Source organism: Entelurus aequoreus, linkage group LG22, assembly GCF_033978785.1.
Source record: "Entelurus aequoreus isolate RoL-2023_Sb linkage group LG22, RoL_Eaeq_v1.1, whole genome shotgun sequence".
NCBI classification, from domain to species: Eukaryota; Metazoa; Chordata; class Actinopteri; order Syngnathiformes; family Syngnathidae; genus Entelurus; species Entelurus aequoreus.
In genome coordinates this window covers 15,759,551-15,776,137 of record NC_084752.1, presented here as the reverse complement: position 1 = coordinate 15,776,137, position 16,587 = coordinate 15,759,551, and the positions used below count along the sequence as shown (strand labels likewise).

The 16,587-nt window shown below is 38.9% G+C and overlaps 1 protein-coding gene across 2 annotated transcripts in view; it reads right to left on the bottom strand.

Moving 5' to 3' along the window:
* Positions 1-16,587, bottom strand: part of cnnm2b (cyclin and CBS domain divalent metal cation transport mediator 2b) — a 186,895-nt gene that overhangs the window by 4,923 nt on the left and 165,385 nt on the right. For both annotated transcript variants that reach the window (XM_062033165.1, XM_062033166.1), the window contains 3 exons: positions 11,065-11,158; positions 9,035-9,094; positions 1,868-2,046 (listed from right to left, as the gene is read on the bottom strand). In XM_062033165.1, the coding sequence (XP_061889149.1) occupies positions 1,868-2,046; positions 9,035-9,094; positions 11,065-11,158 (333 nt within the window). The remainder of the gene's footprint in view (positions 1-1,867; positions 2,047-9,034; positions 9,095-11,064; positions 11,159-16,587) is intronic.

Genomic DNA, 16,587 nt, shown 5'->3' with positions numbered 1-16,587 from the left:
GCAAAGACAAGATATTTAACGTTCGAACTGGTAAACTTTGTTATTTTTTGCAAATATTAGCTCATTTGGCATTTGATGCCTGCAACATGTTTCAAAAAAGCTGGCACAAGTGGCAAAAAAGACTGAGAAAGTTGAGGAATGCTCATCAAACACTTATTTGGAACATCCCACAGGTGAACAGGCTAATTGGGAACAGGTGGGTGCCATGATTGGGTATAAAAGCAGCTTCCATGAAATGCTCAGTCATTCACAAACAAGGATGGGGCGAGGGTCACCACTTTGTGAACAAATGCATGAGCAAATTTTCGAACAGTTTAAGAACAACATTTCTCAACAAGCTATTGCAAGGAATTTAGGGAATTTTACCATCTACGGTCCGTAATATCATCAAAAGGTTCAGAGAAGCTGGAGAAATAACTAAACATAAGCGGCAAGGCCTTGACCTTCGATCACTCAGGCGGTACTGCATCCAAAAGCGACATCAGTGTGTAAAGGATATCACCACATGGGCTCAGGAACACTTCCGAAAACTACTGTCAGTAACTACAGTTGGTCGCTACATCTGTAAGTGCAAGTTAAAACTCTACTATGCAAAGCAAAAGCCATTTATCAACAACACCCAGAAATGCCGCCGGCTTCTCTGGGCCCGAGCTTATCTAAGATGTACTGATGCAAAGTGGAAAAGTGTTCTCTGGTCTGACGAGTCCACATTTCAAATTGTTTTTGGAAACTGTGGTCGTCGTGTTCTCTGGACCAAAGAGGAAAAGAAACATCCGGACTGTTATAGGTGCAAAGTTGAAAAGCCAGCATCTGTGATGGTATGGGGGTGTATTAGTGCCCAAGGCATGGGTAACTTACACATCTGTGAAGGCACCATTAATGCTGAAAGGTACAAACAGGTTTTGGAGCAACATCTTTTTCATGGACGCCCCTGCTTATTTCAGCAAGACAATGCCAAGCCACATCTTACAACAGCGTGGCTTCATAGTAAAAGAGTGCGGGTACTAGACTGGCCTGCCTGTAGTCCAGACCTGTCTCCCATTGAAAATGTGTGGCGCATTATGAAGCCAAAAATACCACAACAGAGACCCCCGGACAGTTCAACAACTTAAGCTGTACATCAAGCAAGAATGAGAAAGAATTCCACCTGAAAAGCTTCAAAAATTGGTCTCCTCAGTTCCCAAACGTTTACTGAGTGTTGTTAAAAGGAAAGGCCATGTAACACAGTGGTAAAAATGCCCCTGTGCCAACTTTTTTGCAATGTGTTGCTGCCACTAAATTCTAATTTAATGATTATTTGCAAAACAAAATAAAATTTCTCAGTTCGAACATTAAATATCTTGTCTTTGCAGTCTATTCAATTGAATATAGGTTGAAAAGGATTTGCAAATCATTATATTCTGTTTTTATTTACCATTTACACAACGTGCCAACTTCACTGGTTTTGTCGAGGCTAGAAACAATTATTATTTTTATGAGAAACTCGCTTCATTATAGGAACTTTTTGGTTTGCGAACCATGTCAAGAACCAAATGAGTGTCTAAATTGAGGTTTAACTATATTGAATTAAAAGTGTATAGAACTGACTAATGGGTCTTATTTTAATGTCTAGAAAGGCTCTCATAATGTTACAAAATATATTTCGAAGGTAATAAACATTTTCTTAGCAATAACAATATTAGATTTAAACTGATTGATTCCTACTTTGCTGATATTCATCCGTCACAGTAATGTGGGTAGCCAAATAACAGCAATAAACGAGGGATTCATGTCAATAAAAAAGTTCTGCTTAAGGCCATTAAGACACCGCCTATATTTATAGAAGGTGTCATCGACATCTTCACAAAGACCACCTGGAGGTGCCCACCTTTATGAAGTGCAGGTCTGAACACGCCCTGACAGAATAGTCGGGGACGTAGATCTGCAGGAAGGAGTTGAGTTGATTGTTGCTGCTGCCAAGTGTTGGTGTGATGGCGTCTATTCGATCGCTCCTGTTCAGAGAGTCTGAATGATTGAGTCCAAACTGCCGTGGAGGAGATTTACTCTCTGCAAGGGAAGTGATCAAACATTCAGTTATTCAGTTAAATGATGACATGGACTAAGCAAAGAAATCAAACAAAGTACTAAAAGGATCGACTTTAAGAAACTGTTTCCAAGGTACCAGGACAAAAAGCTTATTCATCTCATAAAGGATGAATAAAGACATCAATGACTTTTCTGCTCTTTAGCGCCGCCCTAGTGGCTCCCTGGACCTCTTTCAGAGATGTGTGAAAATGGAAAAAGATTAAGGAAAAAATATGTTTTTTGTTCCAATATATTTTCTGTAGGAGAACAAACATGACACAAACCTTCCTAATTGTTAGAAATCCCACTGTTTATGTTATGCATGCTTCACTGATGAGAGTATTTGGCAAACACAGTATTGTCCTACTAATTTCAGCGATCCTTGAACTCATCGTAGTTTTGAATGTACAACTTTCTCCGATGCTGCCACAGAAAGACGTGTTTTATGCCACTCCTTTTTTGTCTCATTTTGTCCACCAAACGTTTTATGCTGTGCGTGAATGTGGATTTTATTGATTTGCTGGAGTGCTTATCAGGCATATTTGGTCAATTCATGACTGCAAGCTAATCGATGCTAACATGCTATTTAGGCTAGCTGTATGTACATATTGCATCATTGTGCCTTGTTTGTAGGTATATTTGCGCTCATTTAATTTCCTTTACTTATGTCCTCTGTGTATTTAATTTATATTTGCATGTCTCATGACACATTATCTGTATGTAATATTGGCTGCATTTCTCATAGTTGTGTGCCATGTTGTTCCAGACCACAGCAAACGTTACCCAGCTTGCAAGGATTGTAATAAATCCATTAAAAGAAGACAGCCTGTCGTTTCCTTTTCCTTGGACACACACATCTTTACCTTTGGCCATTCTGAGCCAGTAATTTCCAGAATTTATCTCATCCTGTTAGAAGTCTTCATTTTACTAATAGTTTCCAATGTTGCAAAAATGTGTAGAATAAAAATTAAAATACAACATTTCTGTCAACGAATATTTGCGTCAGCCTTTGATAGTAGGCTAATATAACTAATAAAGACAGTTATATCATGTGTTGCCTTCATTATAAACACTTATATAAGGCTTTTAATTTTTTGCGGCTCCAGACAGATTTTTGTTGTTGTATTTTTGGTCCAATAAAGCTCTTTCAATATTTTGGGTTGCCGACCCCTGGTTTAGCCGTTTTACTGCCGTGTTACAGGCACTGTTCGGAAACAATTAAGGTATGTGAATAAACATTTACAAAATATTTTTATGTAAACACCTATATATATCTGCGGCTATATATATCTGCGGCTTAAAATATTTTTTCTTCCAAAACTTAATGGGTGTGGCTTATATACCTGTCGGCTTTTAGTCCAGAAAAACTGGTTGTTTTTTTTCCAATAATAAAGTGGTTTGATGGCGCTATCTGCAGGGGAAAATATATGCAATAGGTATGAATCCGGCAGCAGGTGCTGTCTCACAAGTCACTCAACATTTTCCAGCAGGAAGATGCTTCGACAAAACGTGGAGATGTGCAACTGCTCGTTTTCTAAGTACAATACTGTAACTGTTTCTTTTTCTGTTTCTTTCTGCGTGCAACCAAAATGAACGTGTGTTTATTAACTGTAAGAGGCATATAATAGACTTTAGAGCACAGGTGTCAAACTGAAGGCCCGGTAGCCACATCTGGCCCACCACATTGTTTAATCTGGCATGCAAAAACCTAGAAATGTGTGTTAATAAGCCATTTTGAAATTTCTGCTTGATGTGTATCAATTTTGACAGAAAAAAAATGCACACCAAGCAACTTTTTGAAATTATTGTATTTCAATGATAGCTGAACTTTAATATCTACCGTATTTTCCGAACCATAGGGCGCACCAGATTATAAAGCACACTGCCGATGAATGGTCTATTTTTTTATGTTTTTTCATATATAAAGGAGTCATATTATTATCATTTTTTTCTTAATGTAAAACACTTCCCTGTGGTCTACATAACATGTAATGGTGGTTCTTTGGTCAAAATGTTGCATAGATTATGTTTTACAGATCCTCTTCGGCAGCGTCTTCTCCCCGTCACCTTTGTTGTAGCGGTGTAGCGTGCAAGAAGTGTCAAAAGATAAAGCTAACTGTTTTAATGCACCGTTAATCCGGTGCGCCTTATGTTTAAAAAAATACGGCATTCCTTATGAGAAAAGTTTGGTTTTTGTACGATTCGTCTTCATCTGACCTTTTGACTAACAAAAACCAAGGCACTACTGTACTTGAAAGACTTTCTGCAGCGATTCAGTTATTATTATTCAGTTATTATTCAGTAGAAAAGATTTGCTCTTTTTTTTAATTATCAAAGTGTTTTAGTACGACTTTGGTAAGCTACGAAACCGCACTCCTTGATGGATTGGTAGCTGTAATGCACCGGCATTACGGCTACCATAGTCAGACGTACTGTGCTTCAACATACGAGTATTATTATGGTGTGTATATAAAGACCCCAAAATGGCATCTGTTAGGAGACATATTTTCTCATGTTTTTATGCAAAACCAACGTTTCTTACCTATTGGTTCTTGCTGTTGTGCATATGGGATTTGCATAAGTCCCGACTTGCTATGGAAGCGCTAAAAAACTACAACAAAGGATGACAGGGAGAAGATGCAGTTGAAGTGGAGTCACTTAAATACCGTATTTTCCGGACTATAAGGCGCTCTTAAAATCCTTTTTTTTTCCTCAAAACTTGACAGTGCGCCTAATAACCGGTGCGTCTAAAGTATGGAATAATTCTGGTTTTGCTCACCAACCTCGAAGCAATTTTGTTTGGTACATGGTGTAATGATAAGTGTGACCAGTAGATAGCAGTCAAACATAAGATACGTGGTAAGAGGTATGATGGCAATATCACTCAAGTAAAGAACACCAACATTTTATATGTTCCATTGGAAATATAGAACATTACACACGGCACTCAAAAATCTATCAAAATGTTTTAGTACGACTTTGGTAAGCTATGAAGCCACACCGCTTGATGGATTGTACTGTGCTTCAACATACGAGTAATATTATGGTGTGTGTATAAGTGAAGACATATTATCTGGTGTTTTGTTTCGCAATATGCAAAAGCAACTTTTGCATAATATATAATTTGGGATCTGCATAAACCCTGAAAAATTGCGCGAGTCCGCCTTTGTAGTCTGTGCCGACACCGTAGTCGATAAGCTTCTTCTTTTTCTCTATCTTCTTGTTATGTGACATTCGTCCTCCGCTGTTGCCATTTCTAATATAAAGTAGTGTAAAGTTCTTACTTATATCTGTCAGTAAACTCGCCATGAAAGCGCTAAAACATACCGGTGTAGTGAGTTTACATTATGCACCCAAGGAACTTTAGTTATTAGAGAGTTCCGGTTGGACGCATCCGGAAGCGACTGTCAGAAAGCGGCTTGAAGATGATCTGTAAAACATAATGTATGCAACATTTTGACCAAAGAACCACCATTACAAGTTATGTAGACCACAAGGAAGTGTTTTCCATTTAGAAAAATATAATGATAATATGACTCCTTTAATGTGCCCTATAATCCGGTGCGCCTTTTATATGAAAAAAGATTGAAAATAGACCATTCATCGGCGGTGCGCCCTATGGTCCGGAAAATACGGTTAACAAACGGTGCATCCTGAAGAGACGGTCAGAAAGCGGCTTGAAAGCGGTTTGTAAAACATAATCCATGCAAACTATTGACCAGAGAACCACCATTACATGTTATGTAGACCACAAGGAAGTGTTTTATATGTAGAAAAAAAATCATAATATGAGCCTTTTAATGCGCCTTAAAATGTGGTGCGCCTCGTGTATGACAACATACCCGAATAGAACCGTAATTGACAATGCGCCTCATGTTTTAAAAAATACGGTATTCCTTATAAGAAAAGTTGCTTCGGTTTTCGTACGATTCGTCTTCGTCTGACCTTTTGACTAACAAAAACCGAGGGACTACTGTACTTGAAAGACTTTCTGCAGAGATTCAGTTATTATTATTCAGTTATTATTCAGTAGAAAAGATTTGCTCTCTTTTAATTGAAGTCAGATTATCAAAGTGTTTTAGTACGACTTTGGTAAACTATGAAGCCGCACTGCTTGATGGATTGTCGGTGCATTACGGCTACCATAGTCAGACGTACTGTGCTTCAACATACGAGTTTTATTATGGTGTGTGTATAAGGACCCCAAAATGGCATCTGTTAGGGGACATATTTTCTGGCGTTTTGTTTCGCCCTGTTATGCAAAATTCGGTGCGCCTTATGTATGACAACAGACCCAAATAGATCCGTTCATTGACAATGCGCCTTATAATCCAGTGCGCCTTATGTTTAAAAAAATACGGTATTCCTTATGAGAAAAGTTGCTTCGGTTTTCGTACAATTCGCCTTCGTCTGACCTTTTGATTAACAAAAACCAAGGGACTACTGTACTTGAAAGATTTTCTGCAGAGATTCAGTTATTATTCAGTAGAAAAGATTTGCTCTTTTTTTTAATTAAAGCCAGATTATTAAAGTGTTTTACTACGACTTTGGTAAGTTATGAAGCCGCACCGCTTGATGTGCTTCATCATACGAGTATTATTATGGTGTGTGTATAAGGTAAGACATATTATCTGGCGTTTTGTTTCGCCATATTATGCAAAAGCAACTTTTCTAACCTTCTGGTACCTGCTGATCTGTATTTGGCATCGGAATAAATCCTTAAAATTTGCACGCATCCGCCTTTGTAGTCCGTGCCGACACCGTAGTCGATAAGCTTTCTCTATCTTCTTGTTATGGGACATTCATCCTCCGCTGTTGCCATTTCTAATATGAAGTAGTATAAAGTTCTTACTTACACTACCGTTCAAAAGTTTGGGGTCACCAAACAATTTTGTGGAATAGCCTTCATTTCTAAGAACAAGAATAGACTGTCGAGTTTCAGATGAAAGTTCTCTTTTTCTGGCCATTTTGAGCGTTTAATTGACCCCACAAATGTGATGCTCCAGAAACTCAATCTGCTCAAAGGAAGGTCAGTTTTGTAGCTTCTGTAACGAGCTAAACTGTTTTCAGATGTGTGAACATGATTGCACAAGGGTTTTCTAATCATCAATTAGCCTTCTGAGCCAATGAGCAAAAACATTGTACCATTAGAACACTGGAGTGATAGTTGCTGGAAATGGGCCTCTATACACCTACGTAGATATTGCACCAAGAACCAGACATTTGCAGCTAGAATAGTCATTTACCACATTAGCAATGTATAGAGTGTATTTCTTTAAAGTTAGGACTAGTTTAAAGTTATCTTCATTGAAAAGTACAGTGCTTTTCCTTCAAAAATAAGGACAATTCAATGTGACCCCAAACTTTTGAACGGTAGTATATATCTGTCAGTAAATTCGCCATGAAAGCGCTAAAACATACCGGTGTAGTGAGTTTACATTATTCACCCAAGGAACTTTAGTTATTAGAGTTCCGGTCGGATGGTTTTTCACTGGACACATTTCCGGCCTTGTTGTTGTTTCCGGATGAGGAGATGCTGCTCCGTTGTTGATTTAAGTAAAGTCTGAATGTCATTAAAACAGTCAGCTCCATCTTTTGACACTTCTTCCACTCTTGTCCTTGCACGCTACACCGCTATAACAAAGATGACGCCCTATAATCCGGTGCTCCTTTTACTGTATATGAAAAAAGATAGAAAATAGACCATTCATCGGCAGTGCGCCTTATAATCCGGTGCGCCCTATGGTAACCAAACGGTGCATCCTGAAGAGACGGTGAGAAAGCGGCTTGAAAACGGTTTTTAAAACATACAAATATTGACCAGAGAACCACCATTACATGTTATGTAGACCACAAGGAAGTGTTTTATATGTAGAAAAAAAATCATAATATGAGCCCTTGAATGCGCCTTAAAATTCGGTGTGCCTTATGTATGACAACAGACCCGAATAGACCCATTGATTGACAATGCACTTTATAATCCGGTGCGCTTTATATTTTAAAAAAATACGGTATTCCTTATGAGAAAAGTTGCTTCGGTTTTCGTACGATTCGTCTTCGTCTGACCTTTTGACTAACAAAAACCAAGGGACTACTGTACTTGAAAGACTGCAGAGATTCGGTTATTATTATTCAGTTATTATTCAGTAGAAAAGATTTGCTCTTTTTTTTAATTAAAGCCAGATTATGTTTTCCACCTCTTTGAGGAGCCTAGCGGAAATCGCACACAACAAAGTGTACACAGCTTGGCCCGAGCTAATGGTACTACGCCGACTGGAATGTATGTAATCCCGCGTCGGAATAAGTGTGTCTACCAAGACGCACAACTGACGTGTGTGTGTGTGTGTGTGCGTGTAATGTGTGTGTTTGTGCAGGCCCAGCACAGTGGGCCAAAGACCTGGCATGTGAACTCTTGCAGATTAGTACTCCACTTTTGAAAGGCAGCGGGGGTCAGGGCATGATATTAAAAAAAGAATCCATGCGTGCCACATTAATGCGAGACCAACACAAAAGTGTGATAGTCTGACTCCGAATGTTGTAATGAAAAAAACAAAAAAAATGTGCTCAGTTTGCTGGTGGTGCCTTCAGGTGCAGCCCGTGCATGCTAAACATGTGCAAGTGGACATATGTGTACGTGCAGCGCTTTGTATGTACGCTCAGTGGTGTCCAGCAGGGGGCTGTAAGCTGTAGGTCTTGTTTATGCAGTCAGAGGGTTAAAGGTTAGGGGCGAGGGGGGGTGGGCGGAGCCTGGGTCCGATCTGGGGCCTCCATTCTGCTGCGCCATTCAGCCCACTTGAATAATGGCTCAGAGGATGAGGGTGTTCAAGTTTGTTTCCTCACACTCTTTTCCTTGTACTTCGCCCACATGCACCCGACAACAACTTTGTGTGAACTTATTGTGCTTCACAGGGTTAGCAAAGAGATGTTAGTGTAACATTTTTATTTTTTTTAATAAAAATGCATACTGTACCTGGTGATCCAGCTAACGAGTCGGCCCTGTTGACGAAGGTTCGAGAGAGGGACAGTGGGACTTTGTGGGGAAGAGACACAATAATAAAGAATGGTGAGAGATTATTAGTATTACAAATATCTAAACATGATTGATGCTAGATTAAAAATGCTCAAGCAGTATTTTCCAACTGTTATTTTGCATTAGAAAAATATCACAGAACAGGTGGATAAAAAAGTGAATTGCCATTTAGTGGAAGAACACTTAATAGTTCTGCCTGTCCTTACACGTCACTGGTATCAAATAATAATAACATTTTAGACCAATAAGGTGGAATTGGATGATTTCCTTCTGCACACTAATGAGGTTTGGAATCACTTTTTTTTTGTAAAAGCATAATGAAGAATCCTAAGAATCCAACTGGATTTCAGACAGCACACAGCAGACATGTTTACTTTTCACCAGTAGGTGTCTCCCAGGTCCCATCTGGCCTCATCTTGCTTGCAAGAAATGACAATACTGGAGTTTATGAATGAAATGTGAGGATTGACACTTCAAGAGGTTGACTACTACAAAATATCAAGAAAAAAAGCTCTTTTCCACAAAAAAAAAAAAAAATCATTTTTCTTCCAGAAATGACATCATTTTATACGGCCCACGAACGCCTAGCAATAAGTACCTTATCTTTTCTTAAATATGTATTCATTCCTTCCATTTTGAAATAATAAAATATATTTACTGCATTTAATTGCATATATTTTAAACTTTAATACTATTGCAACACATATTACACTGTATTATCATTTCCAAACATGTTCTTTTGTTAAAATAAAAGTAAATACTTAAATATCTGCTTGACTTATGATTTTAAAGCAAGTTATCTATCAGATTGTACCAGTGATGTGCCGTTAGGGCCAGCAAGGCCTTCTCTGCTGGCCTAACATAAATCATGATCATAGATTAATAAAAGTACATTTTAATCTATTTTCCATCAAGTATTCATCATATTCTCTTTATGTCTTATTAGGCTCCTTGTTTTTACGTTGGAGCTTTTATCCAATTAGAATTCAGCTAGCTTGTTGCCAGCGCTGTATGAATTCTGCCTGATAAGACAGTTGATAGACAGTTACGATAGCCAATCAGATCACGAGTTGTTGACAGTAGCCCATCTAGGTAGCTTTACGCTGAACGTGACTGTGATTGGATTTTCACTCGTCACTCCCAAGTGAGAATCCAATCACAAGTTGTAATTTGCGAAAAGCAGGAAGGGGCAACGAAGCCATACCCGGCCAACAGAGAAATCATCGGTTCTCACTTTTTTAACTCAAAGAAAAAGTTCAAATATTTTATTTATTTATTTTTTCACATTTAATATGTTCTTTAAAAGTATTTTAATTTTGACAGTACCACGTAAGGTATGTTTTATATGCTGATGCGTGTTCATTGATTTTTAAATGTGCCGAAACATAGCCTGTTTTGTACACTGTTGAGGTGATTCAATCTCCAGTAGTGCGCAAATGTGTTTCTGTATAGTATTTCTCCAGCCGTAGTCATAAATAATGGTATTTTGAGGGGTATTTATTAAAGTCGGACTAAGTAGGACATCTCTGAAGGCCTAGGTGGGAAACGCACAGCCCGCCACTGAATTGTACACTGTAGAAGTGACAATAGTTTTTACAGGACATTTTACTGTGTTTTTTTTTACAGCATATTACTGTACATTGAAATAACTCTACGATTGTTTTTTTATGGTAAAAAAAAAAAAAAGTCAGCTCAGTTGCTAGAATAAAAAAAAAACAGTGGTTGGAGTAACAAGTTTGACACACCTGGTGTAAAAGATTCATACAGAGTCTACAACAATTTGTTTATCACAGTCTAAAAATGTGTGATTCCGCTGCATTTTGTATTTGGAAAGCAAAGCTTTGCATTTGATGCAACAAAGATGAGAATAGCAAAAAAAAAAAAAAAAAAGTTTTTTTAAAGTAATGAACACAATTTGAAAGTCTGGGCAGATGAAAATAATGAGCAAGTTGTGTGATCACAGCTCTCACCTGGTGAGACAGTAAGGGCCATCATCCCATAGAAGGAAAACGCTCCTGCTTCAAACTTCATCCCCTCTTTTCCTGCCTCCACTTCAACTTTTCCCTGTAGAAATAAGATTCAGAATAAAAATAAAAAAATCTAACATTTGTACGCTGCACGATCTCATTATTGTTTGTATTTGGAAACTATTGAAATATAAATACAAATAAACTTCCTTTCCCACACAAAAAACATTCAAGGTGTTTAATTCTTTCATTCATAAATCCATCCATCTTCTTCCGCTTATCCGAGGTCGGGTCGCGGGGGCAGCAGACTAAGCAGAGAGGCCCAGACTTCCCTCTCCCCTAGCCACTTCGTCCAGCTCCTCCCTGGGGATTCCGAGGCGTCCCCAGGGCAGCTGGGAGACAGTAGCTATGCCTCAATTTTGGCTGAATCCTTCGGCTTGTGCATTTGTGTGGTGATGATGTCATTGCGGTGTGCTAAGTTGCTCCTGTATCATCCTTTTGTGTTTCGGATGTTTCCCTCTTGTTTTCATGTGTTTTTTTCTCTCCTTTTGGCCATGGAGACCAGCTGCTGGGTCTCTGCCACACCTGAGTCCGTTTGGAGAGACTGGAGGAGAGGCGGATGAAGAGACAGGGCTGCGGAGCTGGCGCTGAGCGCTGGGACGGACAAGCTTCACAGTGTCTTGGCTGAATGAGCAGGTATTGGACACCTCGGTCTCCTTAGAACCAGTGGTTCTTAACCTGGGTTCGATCGAACCCTAGGGATTCGGCGGAGGTCAAGACACACCCGACTCATCGTGTAAATAAAAACTTCTCCCTATCGGCGTATTACGGATACGGCAACAGCAGAAGTCAGACTGATTTGCAGGTGTGTAATTTGTTGTGAGTTTATGCACTGTGTTGGTTTTGTTCTTTAAACAAGGTAAGGTTCATGCACAGTTCATTTTGTGCACCAGTAATAAAACATGATAACACTTTAGTATGGGGAACATATTCACCATTAATTAGTTGCTTATCAACATGCAAATTAGTAATATATTGGCTCTTAACTAGTCATTATTCAGTACTTATTAATGCCCTATTCGGCATGGCCTTATTATAACCCTAACCCTGTAACCCTGGCCCTAACCCTCTAACCCAGGGGTGTCAAACTCATTTTAAATGGGGGGCCACATGGAGGAAAATCTTCTCCGAAGTGGGCCAGACTGGTAAAATCACGGTACGATAACTTAAAAATAAAGACAACTTAAGATTGTTTTCTATGTTTAAAAATAGAACAAGCATAATGTTGTTGTTTTTGTTTTTTACAATTACCTGTTGCGGTTAATAGTATTCGATCTTTATTTGTCGTTATTTATTTGTCGTTTACCATGAATTGATTTACGTGGACCCCGACTTAAACAAGTTGAAAAACGTATTCGGGTGTTACCATTTAGTGGTCAATTGTACGGAATATGTACTGTACTGTGCAATCTACTAATAAAAGTTTCAATCAATCAATCAATATATTTTCTGAATAAATCATGTTAGTGTTGGTGTTCATTTTCAATCTATCAGGATTAAAAAAATTATATCCAAATCAAATTACAATATGTTATTTTCAATAAGTTTAATAATTTTCCTCGACTGATGTACTAACATCATGTGGTTTATTTTGTACATATTTAGCATCATCTACAAATATACAAATAGTTGCTATTGCGACATCCACTGGACACATTTAGAACAGCGGTTTCTTTCATTAAAAAAATTTCAGGTTCATTTTTATACATAGCAAACTCATCCCGTGGGCCGGATAAAACCTGTTCGCGGGCCTGATCCGGCCCTCGGGCCGTAAGTTTGACACCCCTGCTCTAACCCGAACCCTAACCAAATAACTCTAAATTAAGTCTTTGTTACTTAGAATATGTTCCCCATACTAAAGTGTTACCAAAAACATATAACTTTGTCTTGAATTAAAAAAAAAACATTTTATTTTTCACTAAAGAAGGGTTCGGTGAATGCGCATATGCAACTGGTGGGGTTCGGTACCTCCAACAAGGTTAAGAACCACTGCCTTAGACGTATCCTCGCTCATCCATGTGGACTGGACACTGGCCTAGAGTTAGTGGGCGGCCGAGGGTGGAGTCGGCTCTCTTGGTTGCTTAGTTGGGTCTGCTCCCGTCTCGGGCCATGCTCCCCCCACCCCAGCAGACGATGGCACTTCGCGTCCTTTCATATCCCAAGATCCTTTGTGCATGCAACACTGAAAATTATTTTCAACATGGCGGCGCTTTTCAGAGCGGAAAGAGTAACTTTAAAATGTAAGTATAGCCTTATTTATTCATTGAAAACAGCTAAAAGCAGACATGTCGAGCTGGGATGTCAGTAGTGATATACTGACATCCCATAGGCTCCGTGCCCAGAGCTTTTTTCTTCAAAGTTTGGAATTAAAGCCTTATACCTTTTTTTTAATTTACCTTTTTTTAACTGCAAGAAGTTAACTTAATTATGTTCTATTAATGTGTGGCCGGAATTGTGAAGTATTGTAAATGTGTGCATCAATGTTTTTTGCTTTCATATGCATGTTATTTGAAAATGATTACCGTATTTTCTGGACTAGAAGTCGCAGTTTTTTTCATAGTGCGACTTATACTCAGGAGCAACTTATGTGTGAAATTTTTAACACATTACCGTAAAATATCAAATAATATTATTTAGCTCATTCACGTAAGAGACTAGACGTATAAGATTTAATCGGATTTAGCGATTAGGAGTGACAGATTGCAGCATGTTCTATATATTATAGTTATTTGAATGACTCTTACCATAATATGTTACGTTAACATACCAGGCACGTTCTCAGTTGGTTATTTATGCGTCATATAACATACACTTATTCAGCCTGTTGTTCACTATTCTTTATTTATTTTAAATTGTCTTTCAAATGTCTATTCTTGGTGTTCGATTTTATCAAATACATTTCCCCAAAAATGCGACTTATACCGCAGTGCAACTTATATATGTTTTTTTCCTTCTTTATTATGCATTTTCGGCAGGTGCGACTTATACTCCGAAAAATACGGTAAATTTATTATTGATTATTGTGATCCTGTGTTCAGCTTTTTTATTTTTATTTTTATTTTTTTTAAACAGTATTTTTTATAACCTGTACGAAGTAATAGACTCATGTGCTGAAACTGTAGTCGTTGTGATTAACTTCCTCTGCCTCCATTGCAAATAATTATATGATGATAATAATATTATGCCACCCAATATAGTCATATTTACTCTTACTGGCTATAATGCAAGATTAGAAAAGTACATCAATTGTGAATCACATATCAAAAAAATAACTGCTATTTGTGTTTTTAAAGGTACATGTCCCACTACAACAAGCATTCACACACATACAAAAAAATCCAACATTAACTAATAATTAGGAATAACAGCTTTAGAATGTTTGTCAACACGTGACACATCTCCATCACAACCATATCCTCTGTTTGGCCGGCTCTAACCGCACAAAAAATCTGATGGATAGAGCTTAGTTGCTCTCCTCTAAAACAAGGTGAGGGACCAAAAGAACACAAAAAAAGTGTTCCGACATTCTTATCTTAAGTGTGTCATTATTCAACCTCGTGCGACTGAGCAGCAAATCTAAGGACGGGGACAACTGCTGTAACCATGAAGTGTCCAGGTTAGACCGTCCCAATTCATATCACTCCAGCCGCTGCTGGAGGACTCTCACCAGGACCCACACTTTGTTGACCACATGGGTTGGGTCCTCGGAAGAGTGCAGCCCCCCAATGTGTCCTAGGTTTTCCCTGTGGCCTCCTATTGGTCAGACATGCCCTAAACACCTCCCCAAGGAGGTGTCCGAGGAGCATCCTGACCAGATATTCGAATCACCTCATCTGGCTCCTCTCGATGTGGAGGAGCAGAATCATGGACTCAGACATGGAGGTGCTGATTCTCATCCCAGTCGCTTCACACTCAGCTGAAAACCGATCCAGTGAGAGCTGGAGATCCTGAACAGATGCCACCAGGACCACATCAGGCCACCAGGACCACATCATCTGCAAAAAGCAGAGACCTAATCCTGTAGCCATCAAACCGGATCCCCTCAACGACCTCACTAAATCTGGAAATGCTGTCCATAAAAGTTACGAAAGAACCCGTGACAAAGGGCTGCCCTGGTGGAGTCCAACCAATACCGGAAATGGGTCCCAACTTCTGCCGGCAATGCAGACCGAGCTCTGACACCGATCATACAGGGAGAGGACTGCCACAATCAGATGGTCCAATACCCCATAATCTCTCTCCCACAGGACTTCCCGAGAGTCACGGTTGAATGCCTTCTCCAAGTCCACAAAGCACATGTAAATTGGTTGGGCAAACTCCCATGGACTCTCAAGGACTATGCTGAGAGTGTAGAGCTGGTCCACAGTTCCACGACCAAAGCAAAAACCACACTGCTCCTCCTGAATCTATCGGGATGAAATTAGATGAATATTGGAGAGTCTCGCATCGAAATGTGCTTTTGATACGTAACATTTGTCAGTGAAGTGGCCAGAGCAGAGGAGCAGTGACTGTGAGCTCTCCGAAAACAAACAATCTTCCCATTACTGGCTTCTACAGTTTAAATACAGTTCTTACATCTGAAGTATCACCTTTTATCTGATGATTTCTGGCTGATACTTTTGTGTACACTCACACGCGACGTAAATTGACAACCTGAAAGCCAGTCATCTTGTTCAGACCGAATGATCATTTTTACAAAGTTTCCCTTTTAATTATGACAAATACAGCCTAGGGATTGTCAGGATCAGCATCGGCCAATTTTTGAGAAAAAGTCTGTGATCGCCATTGCCAATAATGCTGTTTGATGCTGATCTCTCTGGCTGACACTGTATTTATTTGTAATCCCCCACCTGGCAAGCAGATAGCAGCTAATTATGTGTCTCCATACACAGTGTGGAGCCTCTCCCCTAAACTTATACTAATCACCTCAATATAAACTGCATTTCTTAGTATCTTAAGTCTAATGATCAAGTTTAATTATCACTGGAGGACGAGGCTAAACATGTTACACACTGAGAGCAAGCCAGGAGCTGGCATGTTAATAGTTAAGCTAACTGCTAAGCTTAGCACCAAGAAATAAGTGCAAAGTAAACTTTAAGAAGCATAGATAGACCCACGTTACAGCAGAAAGTAAGCAGCTGATAACAGGAAATTAACAAGTATATTAATAATAGCCTAGGGAGAGAATGATATAACAACTGTTGGTGTGTCATAGTCAGTACATGACAAGTAAGAGGATGGCAGATAAATCCAAAAAATTGTTGGTGTCGAATGTCAAAACCAAGGGTAGTATCAGTATATGATCGATATTAGAGGCCTTAGATATTTTTATTTTCTCAAAATGTATACATTTTTGTATTGACGTTTACAAACTCAATAATAAATAAGAATTAAGAATAAGGAATAATTAAATGGACACAGGGGGACTTTGAGGCCAAAATCCAAGGAATTTAAATAAGTGGTAAA